Source organism: Populus nigra, chromosome 1 (genome assembly GCF_951802175.1).
Source record: "Populus nigra chromosome 1, ddPopNigr1.1, whole genome shotgun sequence".
Classification (NCBI taxonomy): Eukaryota; Viridiplantae; Streptophyta; class Magnoliopsida; order Malpighiales; family Salicaceae; genus Populus; species Populus nigra.
The window spans coordinates 2369248-2393023 of NC_084852.1; the positions used below are offsets into that span (position 1 = coordinate 2369248).

At 29.7% G+C, this 23776-nt stretch overlaps 3 protein-coding genes across 3 annotated transcripts; 1 reads left to right on the top strand and 2 right to left on the bottom strand.

Moving 5' to 3' along the window:
* Window positions 1-2098: 2098 nt before the first annotated feature.
* LOC133705880 (metal tolerance protein 1-like) lies at window positions 2099-5578 on the bottom strand. Its single transcript, XM_062131303.1, has 3 exons — window positions 5413-5578; window positions 3319-4660; window positions 2099-2623 (listed from the first exon to the last, which is right to left on the bottom strand). The coding sequence occupies exon 2, from the start codon at window positions 4658-4660 to the stop codon at window positions 3332-3334; it is 1329 nt and encodes a 442-aa protein (XP_061987287.1). The 5' UTR covers window positions 5413-5578; the 3' UTR covers window positions 2099-2623; window positions 3319-3331.
* Window positions 5579-10606: 5028 nt separating this feature from the next.
* On the bottom strand, window positions 10607-13348 carry LOC133690631 (large ribosomal subunit protein uL11c-like). Its single transcript, XM_062110866.1, has 4 exons — window positions 13039-13348; window positions 12782-12954; window positions 12618-12681; window positions 10607-10978 (listed from the first exon to the last, which is right to left on the bottom strand). The coding sequence occupies exons 1-4, from the start codon at window positions 13283-13285 to the stop codon at window positions 10770-10772; spliced, it is 693 nt and encodes a 230-aa protein (XP_061966850.1). The 5' UTR covers window positions 13286-13348; the 3' UTR covers window positions 10607-10769.
* A 3674-nt stretch (window positions 13349-17022) lies between these two features.
* On the top strand, window positions 17023-17724 carry LOC133685361 (E3 ubiquitin-protein ligase RHA1B-like). The gene has a single exon (XM_062106897.1). It carries the CDS (start codon window positions 17072-17074, stop codon window positions 17615-17617), a length of 546 nt encoding a protein of 181 aa, XP_061962881.1. The 5' UTR covers window positions 17023-17071; the 3' UTR covers window positions 17618-17724.
* Window positions 17725-23776: the final 6052 nt, after the last annotated feature.

Sequence of the window (23776 nt, forward strand, 5' to 3'; positions counted from 1 at the left end):
CAAAGATATTGTTAATACTTAATAAGATAAATTAAAACATATACAAATAAATAAACTAAAGAAATATTATTAATGTTAATAAAATACTAAAACAAAAGGTTAATTTTCTTAGTAAAGCAAAAGAAAAAGAGCATGCAAATATTTAATTCTGATTGTTCTTTTCATTTTATAAATTTTTATTTATTTTATCTTAAGAGGTTAATTATGATGGTTAAAGAACAAACAAATTTTATTTTAAAAATATAAGAAAATATAACTTATTTATTTATTTAAATTATAAAAAGAAAAAATTCAAAGATAAATTACAGTAATCTCTTTGAAGTATTATAAAATTTTAAAAAAAAATTGTTATTTTAAAAAAGGTGCACTAAATGATATAAAAAAATAAGAGAGTATTAATTAAAATTTAAATATAAAAATAATACACACACACTAAAATTTTAATCGGTGTAATTGATTTTTTTTCACGATTCAGGTTTTTTTTATTTTTTTCCCTAGTTTTCTCTATTTTCTTGGTTTTTTGGTTTTTGTACTTACTCTTAGTAGAGAGATAAAGCATTAAATGCTTTGAAAAGGTAGCCACTCAAGTAACTTTTTCGGGCAAACAGGTGGAAGAAGATGAACAATAACCAGATGACTTGTCGTCTTGTCATTATTTTGGCTTTAAGATTTTAATTTAGGGATTTGGTCAAAGTTCAATTTAGTCCCTGAGCTTTTGATTTCTTTTAATTGCATCCTAATTGATTTGGAACTTTTAATTTCATGTAATTTTACCCTTGTTGAACTTCAACATCAACCCTAAATTTTAATTTTCACACCTTTTTCATTTTGATTCTTGATATTAGGTTTATGCAAATTAACCCACAATTGATCATTAAACTTTTAAATTATTCAATTTCACCCCTATTTGAAAAAGATTATTGACTATGAATTTCTTTAATTTAACCCTAATCGACCCTAAACTTTTATTTTCTTATAGTTATACCTTTGATTTCAGTCAATTGACTTTGTAAAAATTAAGTTTGATCCTCTAAAATTACAATCTTCTCAATTAAGCTTAAATTGAGCTCCCAAACTTAATTTTTCACTAATTAAGTCCCTAATAAAATTAATTTAGCCCATTTAAAATATAATCAAGTCCCTGCACTTAATTAAATCCTGTAATTTGATCCAAAATAATTCTTAAACATAATTAAACTTTTTATTTGGCTCATGATTAAATCAAATTGGCCTATTAAAAATCTAGTCATGTACTTGAACTTAATTTTTATGCAAATCCATCCAAAAATCATGTAATTTGACCTTGAATTTGCATTGTTTTTCTAGCCTTGGATATGATAGGGTATGATTAGGCTTTCAATTTCATTCAAAACTCTAGCTTGATTTTTCTATATATATCTAGAACCTTCCTCAACTAGCTTTTTGCTAAATTGTTGATTTTTTTATTATTTTTATTTTTTTAATAAAATAATTCAAAAATAGATTATGACACCAAGTATGAATGGACAGCTAAATGAGAGGACACGGGAAGAACTTGAAAACTTAGCTAAAGAAGCAGGGTTTTCTCAGTTTCGAGTTGCTTGTTGTGCTTGTATTTTTTCTGTAGCGGAGTCCATAAAAAATAGTTGAATCGCTCTTATGGTTGCATTTCAGCAGCTGGTGTCTCCTACTTGGCAATTCTAAAAGGTGTGCTCGTATAGCCGTATAGGTCTGCAATCTCGATGCGGCAGTAGCTCTGCATGACTTAGGTCTCAAGTGTTGAGCTGTATTGAAGGTATAATTAATCATCAATAATGCTGAAATGTTGAGCATAATGGAAAATTAATGAAACTTTAATTATCAGCAGGTTAGCAAAAGACATAAGCAAGCCAACAGCAGACTCAATGGCAATTGTGTATCTATCTATCTATCTGCCAATACTACAATTCTATAGCAAGATAATATTTTTCATTCCATTTGACTAAGAACAGGAGCTTGCAGACGGAATGCTAATGATGTCTCTTGAACCTGTAGCTGCTCTTTTCCAGCAAAAGTGCAGTATTGAATTAAGAAATTTGAGCTTCCTTTAAGGTTACTAAATATTGAACGCTGATAGAGGTACAGAAAATCTCCAGTCAACCAGCTGGCCTAATTTCTTCATTTTGTTAGATAGATAAGCAAGCCAGAGGAATGATAAGATTCTTCAGTGCATATTGAGGAAAAAAGAAAATTTTCTAGTAAAAGACATAAACTCCAATGAAATTGAACTACCTATAAAATCCAGCAATCATCTACACCTTATTTTTGCATGGTATTCTCCAGTCTGAACCTGGACTAAATAAACTCCCAAGAAAATTAAAAAATAAAATGGCAGCCTCTACCAATGAAGATGATTGTCATCTCCAGCATGCCTTGTAACATTCAAGCGCACCGTGCCGCCTTTGGTTTTGAAAGCAGCAATGGAGATAGGTATGCTTGAAATCATAGACAAGCTGGTCCTGCCCTCAGCTTCACAAATTGCCTCTCACTAAAAACAGTTTCTGTGCTGGACCGTCTCCTTTGCCCTCTTGCTAGCCATTCCATTCAAACTCACTCTCCAGCCACCAAGAATCAAGATGGTAAAGTTTAGAGAATATATGGGTACCTGTAACCAAATACTTCATCAGAAATCAAGATGTTGGATCATTTAGTCCCCATTTATTTGTGATACAGGGCAAGGTCATAACGGATATCTGATAAGAAATCTTCAGTACAGTTGAACCTTTAAATTTTCTGGAGTTGTTATTACTAATAGCTACTGTTAATGTTTTGTACTCCCTTCAAACCTGTGGGCTACATGAAAAAGGATAAGCAGATTCGGTGAACTATTCAGTGTCACCACGAGAGCTTTCAGCCCTAGATTATGGAGAGAATTCTGGACACTTGTGTTTTGAAGGTCTAGAAAACATGGTGTCAACTCGAACGATGAGCACTTCTTAAAACTGCTATAGAATTGTTATGAAGCTTTGCAAGACAATGGAAAAATGATTGTACTGGGTTTTCTCATATTCGAGCTGCTTCTTGTGCTTCTATTGAGTTGATTAAAATATGTGATTGCTTTGTGATTAACATCAGCTTAGTGATGTAGTAGCTGAAGCCCCCTAAACTATGCAAGTCACCACAAACACATTCTATAAGATGAGTACGGCTTTCTATGAGGGATTATCAGATGGGGATTTGTAAGCAAGTTAGGCGAAGTCATGAGCCAGCAAAAATTCATAAAACCAGTTATTCATCAATGACAAAGAATTACAAAGTTCAAAGTTGAAGCTTCGCCACTCCAATACAACTTGCACTTACCCAGTCTGACGGTTTACTGTCGCTCTATCTGAATGGTCACATGAGTGATATTGTGTTCTCTCCTAATGTAATCTATAACCTTGTCCAGTACCATGTCAGCATCAGCATCAGGCTTGATCATAACATGGCAAGCCAACAGAAACTTCCCTACAGTTATTGCCCAAATGTGCAGTTCATGAATGGCAACCACCTCATCCATCTCGCAGAGACCCTTCTCAAGCCTAGTTGCATCAATCTCCCTCGGGGTACTTTCCATTAGAACCTCTAGAATATTCCGTATCATACCGATCGTTGTGCCCAGAACGATTATCGAAAACACGAGGGTGCATATCAGATCAATAATCTTCCACTCTGGCTTATACCATATAATTGCCCCACCAATCATCACCCCAACACTCTGAATTGAGTCTCCCAATACATGAAGATAGGCACCCTGAACATTGATATTTCTCTGCTTCTTTTGTTTACTCCCTCCTTTTGTTTTGTTGTCAACTTCTGTGTGAGTACTAAGCAGAGGCTCAGCAAGATCTGCTCCGTGTGTATGATGATGTTCATCATTGTTTTCACAGCTCCCTTCATGATGGTGGTGATTATGATGAGTGGCTCCACTCAGCATGTGGTTATGTGCATGATCATGATCCTCATGGCTATGATCATGATCCTCATGGCTATGGCCATCATCACCCTCGTGGCTATGGCCATCATCACTGTGGTCATGATTGTGCTCACCATGCTCATGACCATGCTCGTGGCCATGCTCGTGACCATGCCCGTGGCCATGCCCGTGGCCATGGTCGTGACCCAACAGGAGTGCCATGCCAATATTAACCAGTAAGCCAACAGCAGCAACAGCAAACATGAGTGCACCTTTAACTGCACCTGTATCATGAATAAGTCTAACAATAGCTTCATATACAAGGATACCTGCAAGAAGCCATATCATCTGGATGGAAATAAGAGCACCAAGTATCTCAATCCTAAAATATCCATAAGTCCGACGTGGAGTTGCCTCCCATCCGGATGCCCAGATTGAAAACAAGGAGATTGCAAATGCTGCAACATCTGATAAAAGATGAGCTGCATCGGTCAAAATTGCAAGACTATTGGCTTTTATGCCTCCAGCAATTTCAACACCCATGAAGACAAGACAGAGCCCAACTGCCCACCCAAGTTTCTTCATGGATGCCCCTCGTTCCTTTGCATCTTTAGAACTGGTTTGAGCATCTGAAAATCCACACGATACTCCTCCACAAATCCTACTCCCACCCAGGCTATTCTCCGCAGCTGGAACATCTACATGTACTTCAATTACACGTCCATGTTCTGAATTTCGCATGTCCATCTGAATTTAACCGACAGCAATAACAAAACTTAAATGAATATTAATCTAGAAATGCATTCAAGCACAAACATATCTCTAGCAATTATAAGTTCCTGCATCTAATATTTTTTTGGTGGCTCTATTCCATTAAGGAATACTTTCAGAGACACACACACAGGGCTTATAAGATGCTAATAAGACATTCTATATTAACTTGCAATAAGCATCGGGATTAGGAACTAATCGGTAACATAAAAAAAATGAATCATTAACAAAGGGCAAACTAACTATCATAAATATTCAACTTAACAAGTCTTCACGCAGAATACATTCTTCCATCACTACAGACCTTAAAAAACATAATCATTGATCACCCAAAACTCCATAAAAAAAAAAAAAAATCAGCCCTTGAAAATCAAAGATAACAAACCAAATCCACCATAAAACATACATGCTTAGAATGAACACAAGATCATCTCATCCCAAACCCAAAACCAACTAAAATTTTTTTTTGTTCAACGAAAACAAGACCTCAAAAACCCATAATCCAATTCAGAACAACGAACACAAAACAAGCCTAAAAATGGAATGAACAGCAAAAATGCACGAGACCCATTGACGAAAAGTACACCAAAAGTAATAAAGTAATAAACTTTAATCCAGAAGATAAATTCTCTTTCAAAGATCCAGAAGAAAATCCAAGAAAAAACATTACATTCCATATCCATAACTAATACCAGTCAATAAACAATAAAGAAAGGCAAAGAAAGTACCTTTCGGTATGCTTAAATTCTGAAGGTTTTGGTTTTGGTTTTGGCGACGATATGTTGTCTCAGCTTCTTATGATTGCTCTATCTCGAGAGAGCATGACACCACAAAAAATACTTTGTGTTTTTTTTTAATTTCTTTTTTTAATGTTTGTGTTTGTGTTGCCATGTTGTGCAATGATTTTTAGTATTTTATAGATAGGAAAAGACAACATCATCCCTACGCATGACTCATTTTTCCTTTCCATACTGTATTGTTCTTTGGATCCATTGAATATGCAGATTCTATAACTTAATAATGGATTTTTGTTTTGTTTTGTTTTGTTTGTTAGTTATTAATTTTCAATTAAGCATTGTTTCCTTTTACTTCCTCCTCACAATTACACAAACTTTTGGATTTGGTTTTGGTATAATTGTTTTGGTATAAGTTTTCTTCAAATAATTTGAAAAATATATTGGTATATTGGTATGATATATTTAAAGAAATATTTGTTAGTTATAAATTTGCTAACTATATTAAATTTAGTTTTCAAACTTTTTATTGCTATATATATATATTGTTTTGAATATTTTTTTTCAACTTTATCCTTTAAAATTTAATTTTTATATTAATTTTTGTTTTTATTTTTATAATTGTTATTTGTTTTTCTCTTATCATTTTTTAATTGAAATTTTTTATCTATAAAATTTGGTCCCCATTCTTTTGATTGTTATTTATTTTATTTGAAATAATTTATGAAATGTTAATTATTATTATTTTAATTTCTTCATCTTTTATTTTTTTTATTTTTTAGATTTGATCTCTATTATTTTGATTATTATTTATTTTATTTGAGATAATTTATGAAATTATATTTTTTTCAATTTCATTTGCATTCAACTTTTTAATTTGTAAGATTTGTTCCTTATTATTTTAATAAACTTGAAAAAAAAATAAAACATTAATAAATTATTTTTCAGCTCATTTTCCATAACATACCAAACACTGGAAAATATTTTTCAACTTATTTTTCATTACACTACCAAACATCGAAAAATAATTCACTTTTTCAGAATTTACTTTCTAAAAAAAACTACTTTTCAATAAACAAACGAGGCCTAAAACTTAAAGATTTGAAAAAAAAAATGTCAGAAACAAAGCAAATATTTTTAATCATTGGAATTTGATTTTTGGCATAAATGAGAGGGCATTTTACGTGTTAGGGTGACAATGATTAATTGATTATGATTATGTAGAGAGATAGGAGTTTGGATAGGATTTATATAATATATTAGATTGTTTATATGGATTAATTTATTAAATTTATGATTTAATTTTATAAAAAAATTATAAAACTCAATTTTAAATCAATCTAATATTGAATGATGAAATTGAAAAAAATATTTAATAAAAAATAAAAAAAATAATATGAGTCAAACTAGGTTAACATCTCAAATTTATAACTCGGGTTATGAGATGAAAATAACTTTATAAAAAACAAAAAAATAATAATTATGAAACTAATTTCATCGTATCTAATATTAAAGGTTAAAATTAAAAAAAAATTAAATAAATTGATACAAAGTAAATTAAGAAAAATTATAAAATTTAATTATTAAATAATTTAATATTTAATGATAAAATTAAAAAATAAACTAAATAAAAAAAGGGATGGTTGAAGTGTGTGATTAAAAAAAAACTGGAAAAAAAAAACAATGAACATTATTTTGCGCTATTGTAAGGGTTTTTTTATTTTATTTTTGGTAGCAGAGTTGTTAACCCTAGCAGTTGATTGGGTCATCAAGACGGAGGAAATCCATCTGCTATTCCACGCTCAACGACTTTTCTTTATGCGTCGCCGGCTTTACCACTTTCTTCTCCTCAGGCATAAAAGAAGTTTCTGCTGCCTGGTGGATCTCCATATCAGCGGTTGTGGCCTAGCCGCTTTGCCAAGGCTGAGAACAGTGTAATTACAGCTCTGATTCGCCTTTACGAATCAATGGTGTCGGCGTACGGGGTTCATGAGCTTGCCTGTATTTCAGCCGTCCCTGCACTCTCTCCAGCAACTTTTCTACTTCTTTTGAAGAACGTATTTTGATTAACTAGTCTGGAAATGGGATATGGGATAGTAATTATTTTTTATTTTTTAAAATTATTTTTAATATCAGTTTAAAATAATATAAAAATATTAAAAAATATATTAATTTTAAATAAAAAAAATTTAAAATATTTTTAAAAATACTTTTAAAATACAAAAACAATCAAAACAACGTTCATGATACATAGCATTGCTGGGTCATATCATTTATAATCATTTTTATTATTATTAGAATAAGCCACGAATATGCATTATGCTTTCTCATGATAAACCTCAATCTATTTTTTTTTTGACAAGATAAAAGGTAAAAAAACACATCAACAGAACATCTTTAAACAATTAGTTTCATAATTAAAATTTTTACTAACAATCAATTTTCTCTCTTCTTTCTTATTTCTTGATGAATCTCTCTTTCTTTTCTTTTTTCTAAACTAAGACAGCAAATAAATAAAATAAAATTTTATACCAAAACAAAAATTACAAAAACAAAAGACATCAGATGAAAATTAAGACAATTTTAAAGGGAAAAAAACTCCAAAAGGCGTGCTTTGAATAGTGCAAAAGAACTATAATTTTAACCATAATGTTAAATTGGAATGCTGTTTTTCAATTTTTTTCAAGCAATATAATCAATATTTTAATATAAAATTGAGCATTAACCAACTATCTAGATGTTTTTGGACATTTCAAGAACCTCGTACCAAGTTAATAAAAATAATTTCTCAATTATGCAAGATAAAATTGAAAAAAAAAATGGTAGTTAAAATTGAAAATAACTTATATAACTAAAAGAAAAATTAGGTTTATGTTAACAGTGGTTTATATGCTGGTGAATAGTAATTAACCGACACAATTAGGTTTTTGTAATTCACGTTGTTATTTGGAGTGTTTTGGATTCAATTAAGAGGGTTTATATGGACAGGTAATTTCACTTCAAATCTTTTAATATTTTTAGTAATTAAATACGTAGCTATTAGGTGGCCATTTTGAAAATCCGAAATCCAACCAGCACAAGAGCAACTCCAAGGGGCATGCTAAATAAAATAAAAAAAATATTATTTTAATTTTTTTATACTTGTTTTATGCTAGTTTTAAAGAGAGTGCTAAACAAAATATTAAAATATTTTTTTTAAAAAAATATTTTTTTTATATATCTTTAAAAAAAATTAAAACCAACAAAATAGAATCAACAAAAAATAAACTAAAATGTAGTCACATGAAAAACAAAATAACATGAAACTTATTAAAGAAAAAATAAAGTATTTATTTTTTTCATTTTAATACAATTGACTTTTCAAATATTTTTTTTAATGAAATATACATAATAAAAAAAACACATTTATATTGTTTAAAATATTATTTTATCAATTTAACTCTTTAAAATAACATTGTCCTTTTGTGAGCTCTAAAAAACAATAAAAAATAGTTAAACTACCCAATACCCTGGCTGTGAGATCTACCTATTTTTCTAAATGATAATTATTATATGGAAAAATACACAAATTTCACAAAATATATATATTAAACCAAAATATAATTTGATATGATATTAAATTAAATCATTTGAACTACACGTTTTTCACCTTGTTGATGAATAATAAGTGCACTTTTAAAGTGTTTTTACGGTACAGAAAATTTGACCCACAAAACAAGACTTTTAACAAATTTCATTTCAGCCGACAGTAAAAACATAATTAATAGAAAATAAACAAAATTGGAAAGAAGAAAGAAAAAACCATGTATTATTTGGTTAGGTTCAACTCTTGGTGTATAGTGTTTTTTTATTTTTTTAATTATTATTACTTCAAAATTATTTAAGAACTTATGTTTTCAAATAAAAAAATAAAAAATTACTTTAAAAAACAGGAAATGACAAGACCTTGATTGAAAAACAGAAAATGACAGGACCTTCAATTGGGAAAGGTCAAGAAAAAAAAAAAACCTTTTTTTATTTTACTTTTTACCGAAGTGACATTTTTTGGATTCTTTTTTTCTAAGTCGAGGTTTAGATTGACTAGCTTACCCGCAAATTAACCTGCTATTCAACATGTGACCAGCAACCCAAGTCCTGACTAGATCAACTTTAGGGATGATTTAAAAATGTGATTGCTAGATCAATTTTAAGGGATTTTTAAAAAGTATAATTCCACTTATTTTTTAAAATATATTAAAATAATATTTTTTTAATTTACGAGTTAATGCACGTTTCCTAACACATATTAGAGCATGTTTGGAAATGCGGTTTAACCAGTGTTCTTAAAAAATTTAAAATTTTTTTTTTGTTAAAATTTAATATGATTTATAGGTTTTGGATCGTTTTGATATGCTGATATCAAAAATAATTTTTTAAAAATAAAAAAACATCATTGACATACATTTTGACATGAAAAATTATTTGAAAAACACTTACAACCACATTGCCAAACAAGCTCTAAATCAAGTCTTATAAATAAAATAAAAGCATTTTTACACACACATTAAGTTAAGTCTTATAAATAAAATAAGAGCATTTTTACTTCTTTTTTTGTTCAAGGTTAATTAAGAGTATGTTTGACAATGTAGTAACGGTTTCCTTTCAAATAACTTTTCATGCGGATATACATGTTAATAATATTTTTTTTATTTTTTAAAAATCATATTTAACTTCAGCACATCAAAACACAATCCAAAACATTCAAACCATATTAAATTTTAACAAAAATAAATTAAATTTTTAAAAACAGGATTTCTAAATCTCAGTACAGGAAAAAAAAAGGAGAATATTTTTTTTTCCCTGAAGTTATTTTACAGTATCTAATAATTTCTCTATGGTAATCCTGTTTTAGGGTGTTCATCAACTAGCATCTGACTTCATAAATCATAACATGGTGGACAAAATCAGAAGCACACAACCATCCAGGAAAAGTCTGCTTCCTTTTCCAGTCTTCATCAATGCTTGGCTTTCTTCCCTCCATTTAAACTTGCAACAAATCTTTTAGCACATGGTTACCATCCATCAAAAGGGGATGATTGAACATGAAACAAACTTCATGTAACACAAAACGAGCATGCTAGAACCAATTCCAGCAGTATGAAACAGACCAATCATCACCTTCGAAATACGAACTTCAGACATGCTTAGATTTTCGATTGAAGCTCTAGCCATCCACCAGATTGTAAAATTTATTGCCAAAAGGACCAGGATTGAGGATTGTAGAACATGAATACAGATCTTTCCATGAATTGATTCTACAAATGATTATGAATACAGATATAACAAAATCAAGGCAAAAGTAACCAAGTGAACTACAAGACAACTTTCTTTTTAGGTTCAAGAATGGGAGGATCTACATCGATCCCCATGTTAGCTGCAGTGCCTGCTATGATTCTCATTGCTGATTCAATGGTTGTGCAATTCAAGTCTGGAAGCTTTTCAGTAGCTATGGTGCGTAATTGGTCAATCGTGACCTTACCCACTTTCTCCATCTTTGGATCTTTAGAACCTTTCTCCACTCCTAATTAAGAACACTCGCTATAATTAAACATCTATATTACAACAATGAAAATTGAATGGCAGTTGATATAACATCCACAATCATCTTGCAAAACTAGTACTCTACAATAACAAATTTGTCCATGAATTAAATGAAAATACCCTATACTCACTTTAAGCAACAGCTATTTGGAGGAACTTGTCAATATATAATTTCTTGTTCTTTCAAAATATGAGATTCTTAATATATTCATTAACTATGTTGAGGCTCTACGCATGAAACCTGCATATTTCCTGACATAATGCTAGTAACTCCTCAACAGATATATGGCAACACAAGTCTAAATTTTTAAAGCCTAATAGGGAGTCAAATTGTTAATATAGGCAAAAAAAAACTAGGATTAGTAGTAAGAATTCTATTCTAACCAGGAAAAAGAAGCAGAAAAAACAACAGTAAAATATTTTGTGCATCAACTAGGCAGAAATTATTTACAGATGTTTCCATTTTCAGAGTCAAGTATTTGTTTCTCTGAGTCAGAGAAAAAGAAGAAGAAGTGGCTTCATAATACCAAGAAACACAAATTTTGGTTTCACTTCAACAAGGACTGGTTGCACCCAAGAAGAGTTTCAGTTAAATTCTTCTCTGAGTGAACACCTAATGATAAACATTGAAGCACAACAAGGCAACTCTGGCATCAGCAGCGGTTCAATAAAAGTTACATGGGTTAAGGATGAAAAAGAATTGCTATGGAGCAGATAGGATGAATGGCAAAGTGAAATTTCAATTATCTAATCTAAATTGTTAGAAACACTGAGAATCATGTATTACTAATCACCAAAAGGGGGAAAACATGGCGTGTTTTGAGGTAACAATTTTAGGATTTCCCTTCCACAGCTCACTTAAGCTCTGATTGTTATACGAGTCTTCTCTACAATAGATTCCAAACTAGACTCAGGCAATTTGGCCAAATAAACAATCCCTCCATGAAAAACCTAATACAGCATAACAAGGGGGGTCCAAAACAAGGGAAGAATTCATGTCCCTGATATTTGAAAAAACTTCACAATGAGTTAAGCACTCTTGCACTGCAAAATGACAAACTTTTTCTTGCTCTAGACTCCCAAACCCAAATTCATCAAATTTCACAAGTATTAATACTGGAAGTCTGGAACTCCTTTTGGTATTAAGTAATCAAAGAGAAACACAACTCTGTCAAATATGAATGACTTCACTTAAATGCACAAAGAATGAGTCACAACATCACAAACTCTTAACCTAAAAACCAAGAAGCTTATAATGAGAATATTAGCAGGTGTATTTTCTGCACAAGGCTACCACCAACTCTCACAGAGTTATTACAGCCTTATGTGTGCATACTACACCCATACCTGTTTCTCTTTGAGGAACCTTTCAATGGTTTGATCATTTAACTATCTGCATACAACTTGTCCATTCTACTATTCACATTATATAATTTGTTTTAAAAGTATCATAAATGACTCTCACCATTTAAACTTGTAAAGACATTGTTGGGAATTCAATAATTACAGTTAATCATTCATATGTTAGCACACAATTATAGTATTCTAGATTCTATCTATGCATTATACACAACACCCTTGAAACATCAATTGGTCCATAGAATCATATGCAAGTATACCTGCAGCCTTAAGCAACAAAACTGAAGCAGGAGGTGTCTTCAAAATAAAAGTAAAGCTTTTATCCTGAAAAATAACACCATAACAAAAATCAAAACAAGAAAAACCATAAAACCCTCAAAATCTCAACCCCATAAAAAATTAACAATTATTTTTTAATTCTCACATCATAAACAGTAATCTCAACAGGAATGACATAACCAGCTTTATCTGCGGTTCTGGCATTATAATCCTTACAAAAAGCCATAATATTTACACCCTTTGAACCAAGCGCTGGTCCTACAGGTGGTGCAGGAGTTGCCTTCCCTGCCTCTAAAGCCAACTTTATCAATCCAATCACTGCAACCCCACAAAAAAGATCATCACAAAACAACCCAAAAATTGAAACTTCACAAATAAAAACATAAAGGGAATTTTTTTTACCTTTCTTGGCCTTTCCACCAGGCTTTGGAGGGGCCATTGCAATAACCGAGAGCCTTCTTGGAGCTGTTGAAAGAAGTGGGGAGTGTTTCTTGTCAAAGAATTGAAGAGAAATATTGGGGTTTGAAGATAAGCTAATGGGAGAAGCAAAAAGAAAAGAGGAAAGCTTGATGTTAGCATTGTTCTTTGAAGAAGGAGAAAGAGGAGAAATGAAGTGATAATGGGTTGAGAGAGAAGAAGAAGAAGCCATTGTTGAAGAGAGAATGAGTGATGAAGGAGAGCAGGGTTGAGAGAACTAACGTTGTGGATAAAACCTGTCATGTCGTTCTTTCTATCTTCAATTTCTGTTTGGGCTGAGCTTCTTGTTTCCTGTCTTCAACTTCTGGTTTTTCTGTAACTGGACTGATCTTCATTGAGTCCAAAAATTGTATACAAATGCCAAAGGCCTCTAAACCAATGTGATTTAGACTCGAATCCGGCCTGAGACAATCCTCGAGCTTTCAGAACTGGCTTTTAGGCTTTTCATAGATTGAAAAAAAGCCCATCATAATAATTGCAGCAACAATTTGTAGTGTCATGCAACTAGCTATTTAACTTTTTCTTTGCTGCGTCGATTTTTTTTTTCAATACAACGATATTTTTTTATGTATTTTTTAAATATAAAAAATGTTAATTGAAAATTAAAAAATTCATTTATTTAATTAAATAAATTGAGAATTATTTATATTTACGAAACTCAATTTCTAACCAACCGTAGTTAATCAATCAAACTCGTAATCTAAATTATGACTCATTTGGACTAAAAAAGATTTTGTTCAATAATTTTTCTTATCTAAAATAGACACTTATAAAATTAAAAATTAACTAAATATTGAGGTAACTGGATATAAATACCAAACCGAAACAAATTATATTACTTAATTAATAATCAACAAAACATTAGCTATGAAATTGTAAAAAAAAAAAATTAAGCAAGAAAAATATATATATAAAAAATTAAATTATGATGGGTAAAATCTGGGTTAGCCTAGAGAGCAAGGGCATAAAGAAAAAGGCTCGGGCGTGCGGGCCTAGAGCAGCCCATATGACTGGGTCTAATTATTATTTTTTAATTCTCTTAAAAGGCTGACAACCTATCATTTATCCCTTTAATGGTTTTTTTTATCAACTTTTTTAATTTTTGGTGACCTCTAATTGTTGGAAAATTGGGTTGCGATATGTCATACTAAAAAACAAATCTCATTTTCAACCATATTTCAATCCAAATAACCCAAAAAACCCTAAACATTTTGTAAAATATATTTATGGCTTCAAACAATACAAAAAAAAAGTGCATAAAAATTGATAATCAATCCAAAACCAAAATTGTTTGTGAGCTCAAGTCTACTATATAAGGCAATTTCAAGAGAAAAAACACCTAAGATAAACTCTTCCCATATAAAAAAACTCATTAACATCAAAATAATCCTTTTTCGTGACCTTAATCGGTGTAAATAATAATTTTCTCTATCTATTGCTAGAATCCGATCATTTTTCCTCATCTCTCAAATTAGGGAAAAAAAAAGTTTGGCATCAAAATTGACTTTATTCTTAATTTTTTAAAATTGAAAGGACCACATATTTATAATCAGGAAAGTTTGGGGATTAAAATGCACATTTCACACAAACTTTGTTAAAGCCACTTATTCCCACCATGTTTTTTCTTTTGATCCCCTATCTTTTAATGTCACTCTTTCTTAATAAATTAACTCAAATTGGTCTCCAATTTGACAATTTTAGGGTAAAATTAAAAAACAATCATTGTAAAAATCGATAGTGAACTGTGAGAGAGGCTACTTTCTATGAGGGAATAATTTCTCCACACCTTTTAGTGTGTAGTTAATGTTTCTTGAAAATAACATGTAACTAGGGAGATACTTTTAGGTAGTGTCTTATGATATAAAAAGAAATGGAAATAATGAAAACATAAACATATTTAGTTAAAAAAGCAAAGATGAAGATATAATGTCTGTTTATCATTAATGTTGAACCTGCTTTTCATCAAAATTAAAAAACAATTCTTCAAATTAATTTTTTTACATCCAAACTCCAGTATTTTATTTTAATTACAATTTTAAAAGTATTTTATTAATATATTGCAATCATTTTTTTTATAAAACATTTTAGTTAAAAAAGCTATAATTTATAATTTTCTTAAACTTATTTTTTTCAAACCACAACCACAAAAATTATACAATGAAAAACACATATATTCTTCAATATTTTACACCTTTTGTTGAGGGAAACTCAATGTGTTCTGTTTATTTTTGCGTTTTAAAACTCTTTTGAAAAAAAATAATTTTTTTTAATTTTTTTCTTTGCTTCAAATTAATATTTTTTAGGTGTTTTAGATTATTTTGATGTGTCGATATCAAAAATAATTTTTTAAAAATAAAAAAAACTTTATTCTGATACATTTCTAAGAAAAAAACACTTTGAAAAACAATCGCTACCACACTTCCAAACACTCAAAATTTATGTGGCTTACAATAAACCAATAAATAAATTCCATAGGGCCATCACTACTTCTCCTCCTTCACTCTCCAATTGAAAAAGGTTGTTTTATCAATAATGTTAGCTCCAACGTGGTTTATCATATTATCACTTAACTAACATCGCTTTTTTTTATTTGATTTTTGTGACATCAAACGTCAATTTAAAAGTGATATTAGCATTCAAAATTTGTGTCAAATTTTATTTTTAAAAAATAAAAAAAATTATATTTTCAAGTAAAAAGCACTTTGAAAAAAACCAACTAATATCACACTCCCAAACAACCCTTAGACTTTCAAATTGTGTGGCTAACAATAAACCAATAAATAAATTCCATATGGCCATCACTACTTCTCCTTCACTCTCCAATTGAAAAAGTTGTTTTATCACCAATGTTAACTCCAACATGGTTTATAATATTATCATTTAACTAATATCGTTTTTTTTGTTTGATTTTTGTGACATCAAACATCAATTTAAAAGTGATATTAATGTTCAAAATTTGTGTCAAATTTTATTTTAAAAAAATAAAAAAAAATATATTTTCAAGCAAAAAGCATTTTGCAAAAAACCAACCAATATCACACTCCCAAACAACCCTCAGACCTTCAAATTGTGTGGCTAATAATAAACCAATAAATAAATTCCATATGGCCATCACTACTTCTCCTTCCCTCTCTAATTGAAAAAGTTGTTTTATCACTAATGTTAACTCCAACATGGTTTATCATATTATCACTTAACTAACATCGTTTTTTTTATTTGATTTTTGTGACATCAAACGTCAATTTAAAAGTGATATTAGCGTTCAAAATTTGTGTCAAATTTTATTTTTTAAAAATAAAAAAAATTATATTTTCAAGCAAAAAGCACTTTGAAAAAACTCAACCAATATCACACTCCCAAACAACCCTCAGGCTTTTAAATTGTGTGGCTAACAATAAACCAATAAATAAATTCCATATGGCCATCACTACTTCTCCTTCACTCTCCAATTGAAAAAGTTGTTTTATCACTAATGTTAACTCCAACATGATTTATCATATTATCACTTAACAAACATTGTTTTTTGTTATTTGATTTTTGTGACATCAAAAGTCAATTTGAAAGTGATATTAGCGTTTAAAATTTGTGTTAAATTTAAAGAGAGAGAGAGAGAGAAATGCCAATAGAGACTTCAATTAAGAACATAAACAATTTGTTATTAATTCATTCATGAAAGAAGATTTAATATTAATGTATAAAAATTGTTCAAAACTTGTCAATATTGACATGACAATTAGCAAATCCACACATGCAATTGTCGCTATCCTAACTTCTTTGTGTAGGACACCCAATAATGTTTTACTTGAATGTTGTTTCCTAGGTTAAGTTGCCCTCCATTATCAACCCTACCATAAGTAGTGGCTTCCATCATTTCTTCAACTTCAAATCTCCCTCTACCTCCCTCCCTCCCTCCCTCCCTCCCTCTCTCACACACGCACGCGCACATAAAGACACAAAAATGGGGATTCCCAGCTTTGTTGCAGTGAAGATGCCAAAATGTTTTTGTTTCAAATTCCTGGTAGAGCTTCTCACTTTCATCAAGTTGGTGTTTCTATTGACTCTAACCATTCTACGTATGTTCAAGCCGCCTGAACTGCTTTACAATTCCGATCAAGATCAAGATACCACAGAGGGTTATGTTCTTTTAATGGATGAACTTTGTCCATCACCAATTCCAGTCCCAGTTTCCACTCTTGCAAGACTGATCAAGAAGAAACTGAAAGTGATAGCATACAGCAGTTTACTTGAAAGATCAGGGAAGCTTGAAGATGATCAAGAGAGCATATGTCCTGTCTGCTTGGACTGTATAGAAGGAAGAGATGAAGTCAGAGAACCATGCAACTGCTCTCATGTGTTTCATCTAAAATGCCTAGATAGTTGGGTGGATCAAGCTCATGTCACCTGCCCTACCTGCAGGTCCATGCTGTTTCCAAAGAAGGTGGGAGCTGCTGCAATGTATTTACTTGCTTTTCAAGATTCTCTTACGGATGAACAAGTTAGCTGAAGTAGCAAAACCAGGGGCTACTATCCCAAAATTTCTCTCCATCTGTAAAATAATTATTTTCTTTGATCTAATTTATGCATCTTGGATATTACTCTCTTTCTTTCTTAGTCTATCTGATTTTCAATTTTTTATTTCCTCCTTCACACTAAATTATTGTAAGGCTTGAGTTACGTGTTTATTTTACACTAAGGTCAATTATATCTCAAGTCAAATGAACTGACATAATATCCCTTACCAAATCTGAAAATAAACTTCTAGAACATGGTAAACTTGCAATCATAATTAAAATACTAGCATACATTCTAGATAAAAATTTCAATCATACAAAAAAAAAGTTAAAAATTATCTTCTAGCATGAATACCAAAATCAAAACCAGAATTTTGCATTTCATCGATAGACTATTCCGTTGGTGTTTAGATACTGATTCTCTAGAATAATTTTACCAACAAGATCACGAAACGGTTATTGTTTGTAAAAAAATTATCGTTGGTGATTTGTATTATGTTGGTTATCTTGTTGGTAAAATTATCATAAGTGGATTTATAAACAAAATAAGTATGCCAAACAAAAAAAAAACCATTTATTAGCATCAATTCATTGGTATTTTTATCGGTAAAGATGGCACAACACTCGTAGAAAAGACTGTTTGTAATCACATCAGTGATTTATTTTTATATTATCGAAGGAATTAACTTGTCGGTGAGTAAATAGTGTTAGTGACATTTCTTATAATTTTTTTCCAACTCTTTTTGGAAGTCCATCAGTAATTTTTTAATTTTTAAAAACACATATAAAAAGTATAAAATCAAATAAAATAAAAAATCAAATATTTATTACAGATTTAAAAAATTTATTAATTTAAACGCAATTCATCTAGAAGAAAGTGGTTAAAGGAGGAGGAGTAGGTAGGTCTTCATTAAGACTGAAGGGGAGATAAGGTTGGCAACATGTATCACTCATGTTTGATTTTAACTCATGTATAATCGCTAGAGTCCAATCATTTCAACACTAAGTCGTTTTATCTCAGCAGTAATATGGGTCGTCCAATCTTTAACTTGTTGGTTTAAAATCGCCTGGAACTTCAAAGATTGAGTGCTGAAAATTGATTGCGAGCATCCATTGGTTGAAAACACTACAGGTCATCCGCAACTTAGTCGTATTGTTTGAGATACCGTAATCCAATTTCTTTCGGGTCCACCAAACGATTCTACCTCTAACTATAAATTCAAATTGAGTTCCGGATAAGTCAAAGGATCATCCTCGTATCTCTACTACAACCAGGTGTTATATGTTTCCTAAAAAAAAAACAGTTAGCTAATTTAAAAAATATAACTTAAGAAAACAAAAATGTTGAAATACAACATACCATGAAGTTTGGAGCTCAGTTATCCATGAGCTGTTACACACTTTTTCAACAGTCATCATTTTGAATATGAGTTTCTACAAAAAGCTCCATTAGTTTTAGTTTGCACTCAAGAACTGTAGTTTACAAAAAAAAAAATTGTTGTTAGTTAAACATTTTCATATAAAAAAACAATTAAAAAAATGGATGTAATAAAAAGAAATCTTATCATTTGCTTCGCATGCAAAATAAACCGAATGGATCCACCAGTGTGCATGGTAATTGAACCATGAAATGCTTCGACATCACATGCTGGGTATAAGCTTCCTATAAAGCACTCGAGACATGCAGAGGTCTGAAATCCCTTCAAACCGTCATATCTTCTTAACTTGAAAGACCTTTTTCTTTATCATCTTTTTTTTTCCCTTTTTGTACCTCATATAAAAAATCATACAACCTATATGGTAGAAGTAAATTATCGATTAAGATAATGAAAAATATTTTTTTTCATTTAAATAAAAAATATAACATTGATAGTTCAATCTTACTTATTTGTGTTACGATTCTCCCAAACTCTCCTGACAATATCGTTGCCAACTGTATCCCAATAAAAGTTTTACTTGCAAGTAAAATTTGTTAAAAAGTTAGTTCATTAAAATCATTAAACTAATTGAATTAAAATAATAAAAAATTTATTTAAGTATATACTAACCTTGAACTTTCCTAACCATGTATCAATCATGAGTTTCCATTCAAGATTTTTGGAAACTTGATTCTATTGAAACAATGACACTTCCAACGATGATTTCATCACTGATATTATTGTGTGGGAAACTTCAAAATTTGCAAACCTAAAATTCAATTTGCTAATTGAAATTTATTTTTCAAAAATTATTATTATTATTTTAATCGTGCAAGAAAGGAAAACAAACTTACATTGAGTGGTCAAGATTCCATTAGGTAATGTACTTCCCACTGTATATATTTTTTCTCTTAACGAACCCCCCCTCAACAAGGCGACATCGCACTCAACGAGTTTGCATCGAGAGAGGCTGTCTATGCCTCAAGTGTCTGTTCATGATCGACACCAACAACTCATGGTTATTAAAAGCACTGCTAGAAGAACTAGTAGCGCTCTTATTCATATGATGCATAATTGACTTTTCCCTTGGCATCTACACAAATTAAAGGATTAAAAAAGGTAATAACATTCATATTTTTAAAAAAAATGATAGACACAAATCAATTGATTTTATTTACAACAAGTCCTTTTTCCTATTGATTTCTAAAAAAACAAAACCCTATAAAATGTGAATAATCAACTAAGGAAATATTTCTGCTAACAATTTGGTTAATTTCTGAAATTTTCCAAAATTATATAAACTAACAATTTGGCCAATTTTAACAAAATTTTATAATTTTGTTATAACTCCACAAAAATTATATTTTGTATACTAATATTGTTCACATGCACGTTGCATAGAAAGCAACTTGCAATAATTTTCTATTGAATTTCATTACATTTTTAAAATAAAATTAATTTTATATGATAATTGTAAATTACTTTTAAAATTAACATGTTTTCTACCTACAAATTATTTGTATTATTAACTAATTTCACAACAATATAAATTACCATTTAAACCAAAAGTAAATTACACAACTAACATAAATTCAATTTATAAAATAACATATTCAATTAAAAAATTACATTAATGAAACAAAATTAACCTAAATTACTCATGTTGACAAATAAAATATATATATATAACCTCAAATAAAATCTTACTTAATTTGAAACCAATTTTACTTTTACCAAAAATGTATTTCCCTCCCTTTCCCTTTTCTTCTCTAGGACTAAAATCCACTAAAATCTATTAAATGGGTCAAAACCCCATAATAAATATCAATGAAAAAAAAATAACTTATTATGCAGAATACCTCAAATTTTAAAAATGATGGAAATCAACTAAGAGCTCTGACTACTCAGCTTATAAGTTTGGCTATAAAAATTATATTTCATAAAAACATAATGAATTTTTTTAAAAAAAAAGAAAAAGAGAGAGGAAGAAGCGGGAGATTGACATGAAACTTTTCTTCTTACTGGTGTTAAAGACCTTGATGAAATGAAAGGGGAAGAGATTGAGTGTGAAATTTTTTTTAATTAACCTATAAACCTTGTCAAACAAGAAAAAAAAAGACGAAGAAGAAGGAAATTTACTTAGTATGGATGGTTCTCACATGAGGATGGAATGAGAGAGGAAGAGAATAAGAGGGAATAAGAAGAGGACTAGAATGATGACAAAGAGAATAAAGGGAGAAGTTGTAGAAAGAGTTTGTGAGGAAGAGAAGACGGGCTAGTGTTCTAAAGTTAGGGATTTTGGTCTTTTAATTAGGGTTTTTTTACTGAGAGACATTAACAAAAATATATATTTTTAATTTTTATTGATAATTCCATTGGTAATTAAAAATTATACTTCTGATTTAACCTGAGATTTTCCAGACACCCCTTTAAAATCACTAATGAATTTTCACCCCATTGGCGATTCCATCTATAATGGTCGATGACATTGGGGTGTGATTTTTTCTCAACTCTATGGAACTTTCTAACGGAGTTAATCCATTAATGATTCTATCTGTAATTGTCAGTGGCATATGAGTGTAATTTTTTTCCAACTATCTAGAAATTTTTGGCGGAGTTAATTCGTCGATAATTCTATTTGTAATGAACAACTGGTGGTGATTCCATCGGTATAAAACATTTTTTTCCCTTCATTATTTATTCTATATCTATCCATCCTTCAAATGCAGTAAAATCACAACACAATTAAACTATTTTTGTTTATAATAATAAAATCATAAAATTAAATGTTTCATAATTATGTAATAATAAATTTACGTCATTGTAAAGGAACAACCAAGAAATATTATATTAAAGTCAATTTATAAAGCACTAATGTTTTACAAATTAATCCAAATTATCTTTTTCTTCTTTAATTTTGTCATTGCCATGTCCACCATAATCTTTTATATTTAATTGCTACTCGTCAATATCATTATCTTCATCGAATTCTGTATATTCACTGGTTGTCAATATATTATTCAACTCCTCAGTATCAACATTAACAAAGGTATTCTCAGCGATGTGAAAATTTGAATTTTTTTCTAAGTCGGTAGACAAAGATTGATAATTTTTATTTTTATTTTTACACCTCTTATATAGACATCTAATATCACTTCCAATAATATTTCTCAGATTAGATAGTGTGTAATTAAACCCTTAACCACATTACAATGATCCATCATGCACAACCTTTCAAGTGAAACTCGATACTTCCAAGAATAATTATTCACTATTTATATCAAACCTATATAGAATACTGACGACAATATGTATTAATTAATTATGTGAACTAAATAAATTAGCTAACATTGATTTAACTCAAACGTATTCAATTTATTTTAATATTACTTTTAAATCATTATCAATTTTCTAAAAAACATTCAAATTCCTCCACATTTACAAAAAATTTCAACTTAACAATAAAATTGACAAAATATTAAACTTTCCCATTAAATAAGCCATTATTTATTTCATTACAAAACACCTAAATCACAAAATTAATATCAATTTCATCAACTTACAAATTTCTAAAATCTCAAACAAATCCTAACATATACAAATCATACTTTCATATAATAAATTTCTATAGAAAAAAGCTACAAAACAAGTAAACACACATACAAACTACATATATTACATCAAATTGCCATAAAAATTAACTTTTTAAAAATGAGTTCAAGCAAAAAATGGGTAGTTTTTCTTAAATAATTTTATAAACCAAACACAATTTTAAAATACACCCAAATACAATTCTAAATGAAAAATAAATTGTTGCTTAGACCCTATTTTTTTTTGCGTTTTAAAAGCGTTTTTGAAAAAAAATTATTTTTTTTTATTTTTTTCTTTGCTTCAAATTTTTTTTGATGTTTTTAGATCATTTTGTTGCGCTGATATCAAAAATAATTTTTAAAAATAAAAAAATATTATTTTAATATATTTCTAAAATAAAAATACTTTGAAAAGTAATTATAACTACAACTACACTTCTAAACAACCTTTAATATGCCTTTGGAGACTTGTACAAGTAAACTTTTGATTGCATGAATACTTCCAAAGATATATAAGTTTAAAAAATAAATTACGTGTGTGTATATATATATATATATATAAAATTTGGTAAAAAATAATATTTATTATTGATAGAAACACTCCTCTAACAGGAATTTATAATTTTTCAATGTAACTTGTTAAACACAGTGATGATTAATAAACAACTTTTGCTTATGTTTCGATATTCTGTAGGCTGCCATTGTCAAAAGGGATTTCCTTTTTTTCTAAGATAACGATAGAATAAATGCATTATTTAAGTCACATCATGATTCTTCCATGTAATCTAGTCAAGCAAGACAAATCAGTAGGTGGGGAAAGAAAAAAATTAACAACAATCCTCCAATTTCTATCTCTTTTCAAAAATTAAAAAAACTTGTAATTGCACCAACAAACTATCAACAACGAGTCAATTTGGTCCTCAACCCTTATTTTAGATTCATTTTGCAAACTCAAAACTTATTTGTATTTTAACTCTATTTCAAAATTGGCTTTGAAGTTCACAATCTTTCATTTGTACCACCAGCAAACTATCAGCAGTGAATCAATTTGGTCCTCAATCTTTATGTCACATTCTTTTAGAAACCTTTATAGAAATTTGCAAAGTTACATGTCTTCGTGTAACGTCGGCACACATTTTTTAAT

Coding starts and splice junctions, on each gene's coding strand:
- LOC133705880 (XM_062131303.1), bottom strand. CDS start 4,660: ATGGACATGCGAAATTCAGAACATGGACGTGTAATTGAAGTACATGTA.
- LOC133690631 (XM_062110866.1), bottom strand. CDS start 13,285: ATGGCTTCTTCTTCTTCTCTCTCAACCCATTATCACTTCATTTCTCCT. Junction 12,955..13,038: donor TGGTGGAAAGGCCAAGAAAG/GTAAAAAAAATT, acceptor GTGGGGTTGCAG/TGATTGGATTGATAAAGTTG. Junction 10,979..12,617: donor TTTGTTGCTTAAGGCTGCAG/GTATACTTGCAT, acceptor GTTCTTAATTAG/GAGTGGAGAAAGGTTCTAAA.
- LOC133685361 (XM_062106897.1), top strand. CDS start 17,072: ATGGGGATTCCCAGCTTTGTTGCAGTGAAGATGCCAAAATGTTTTTGT.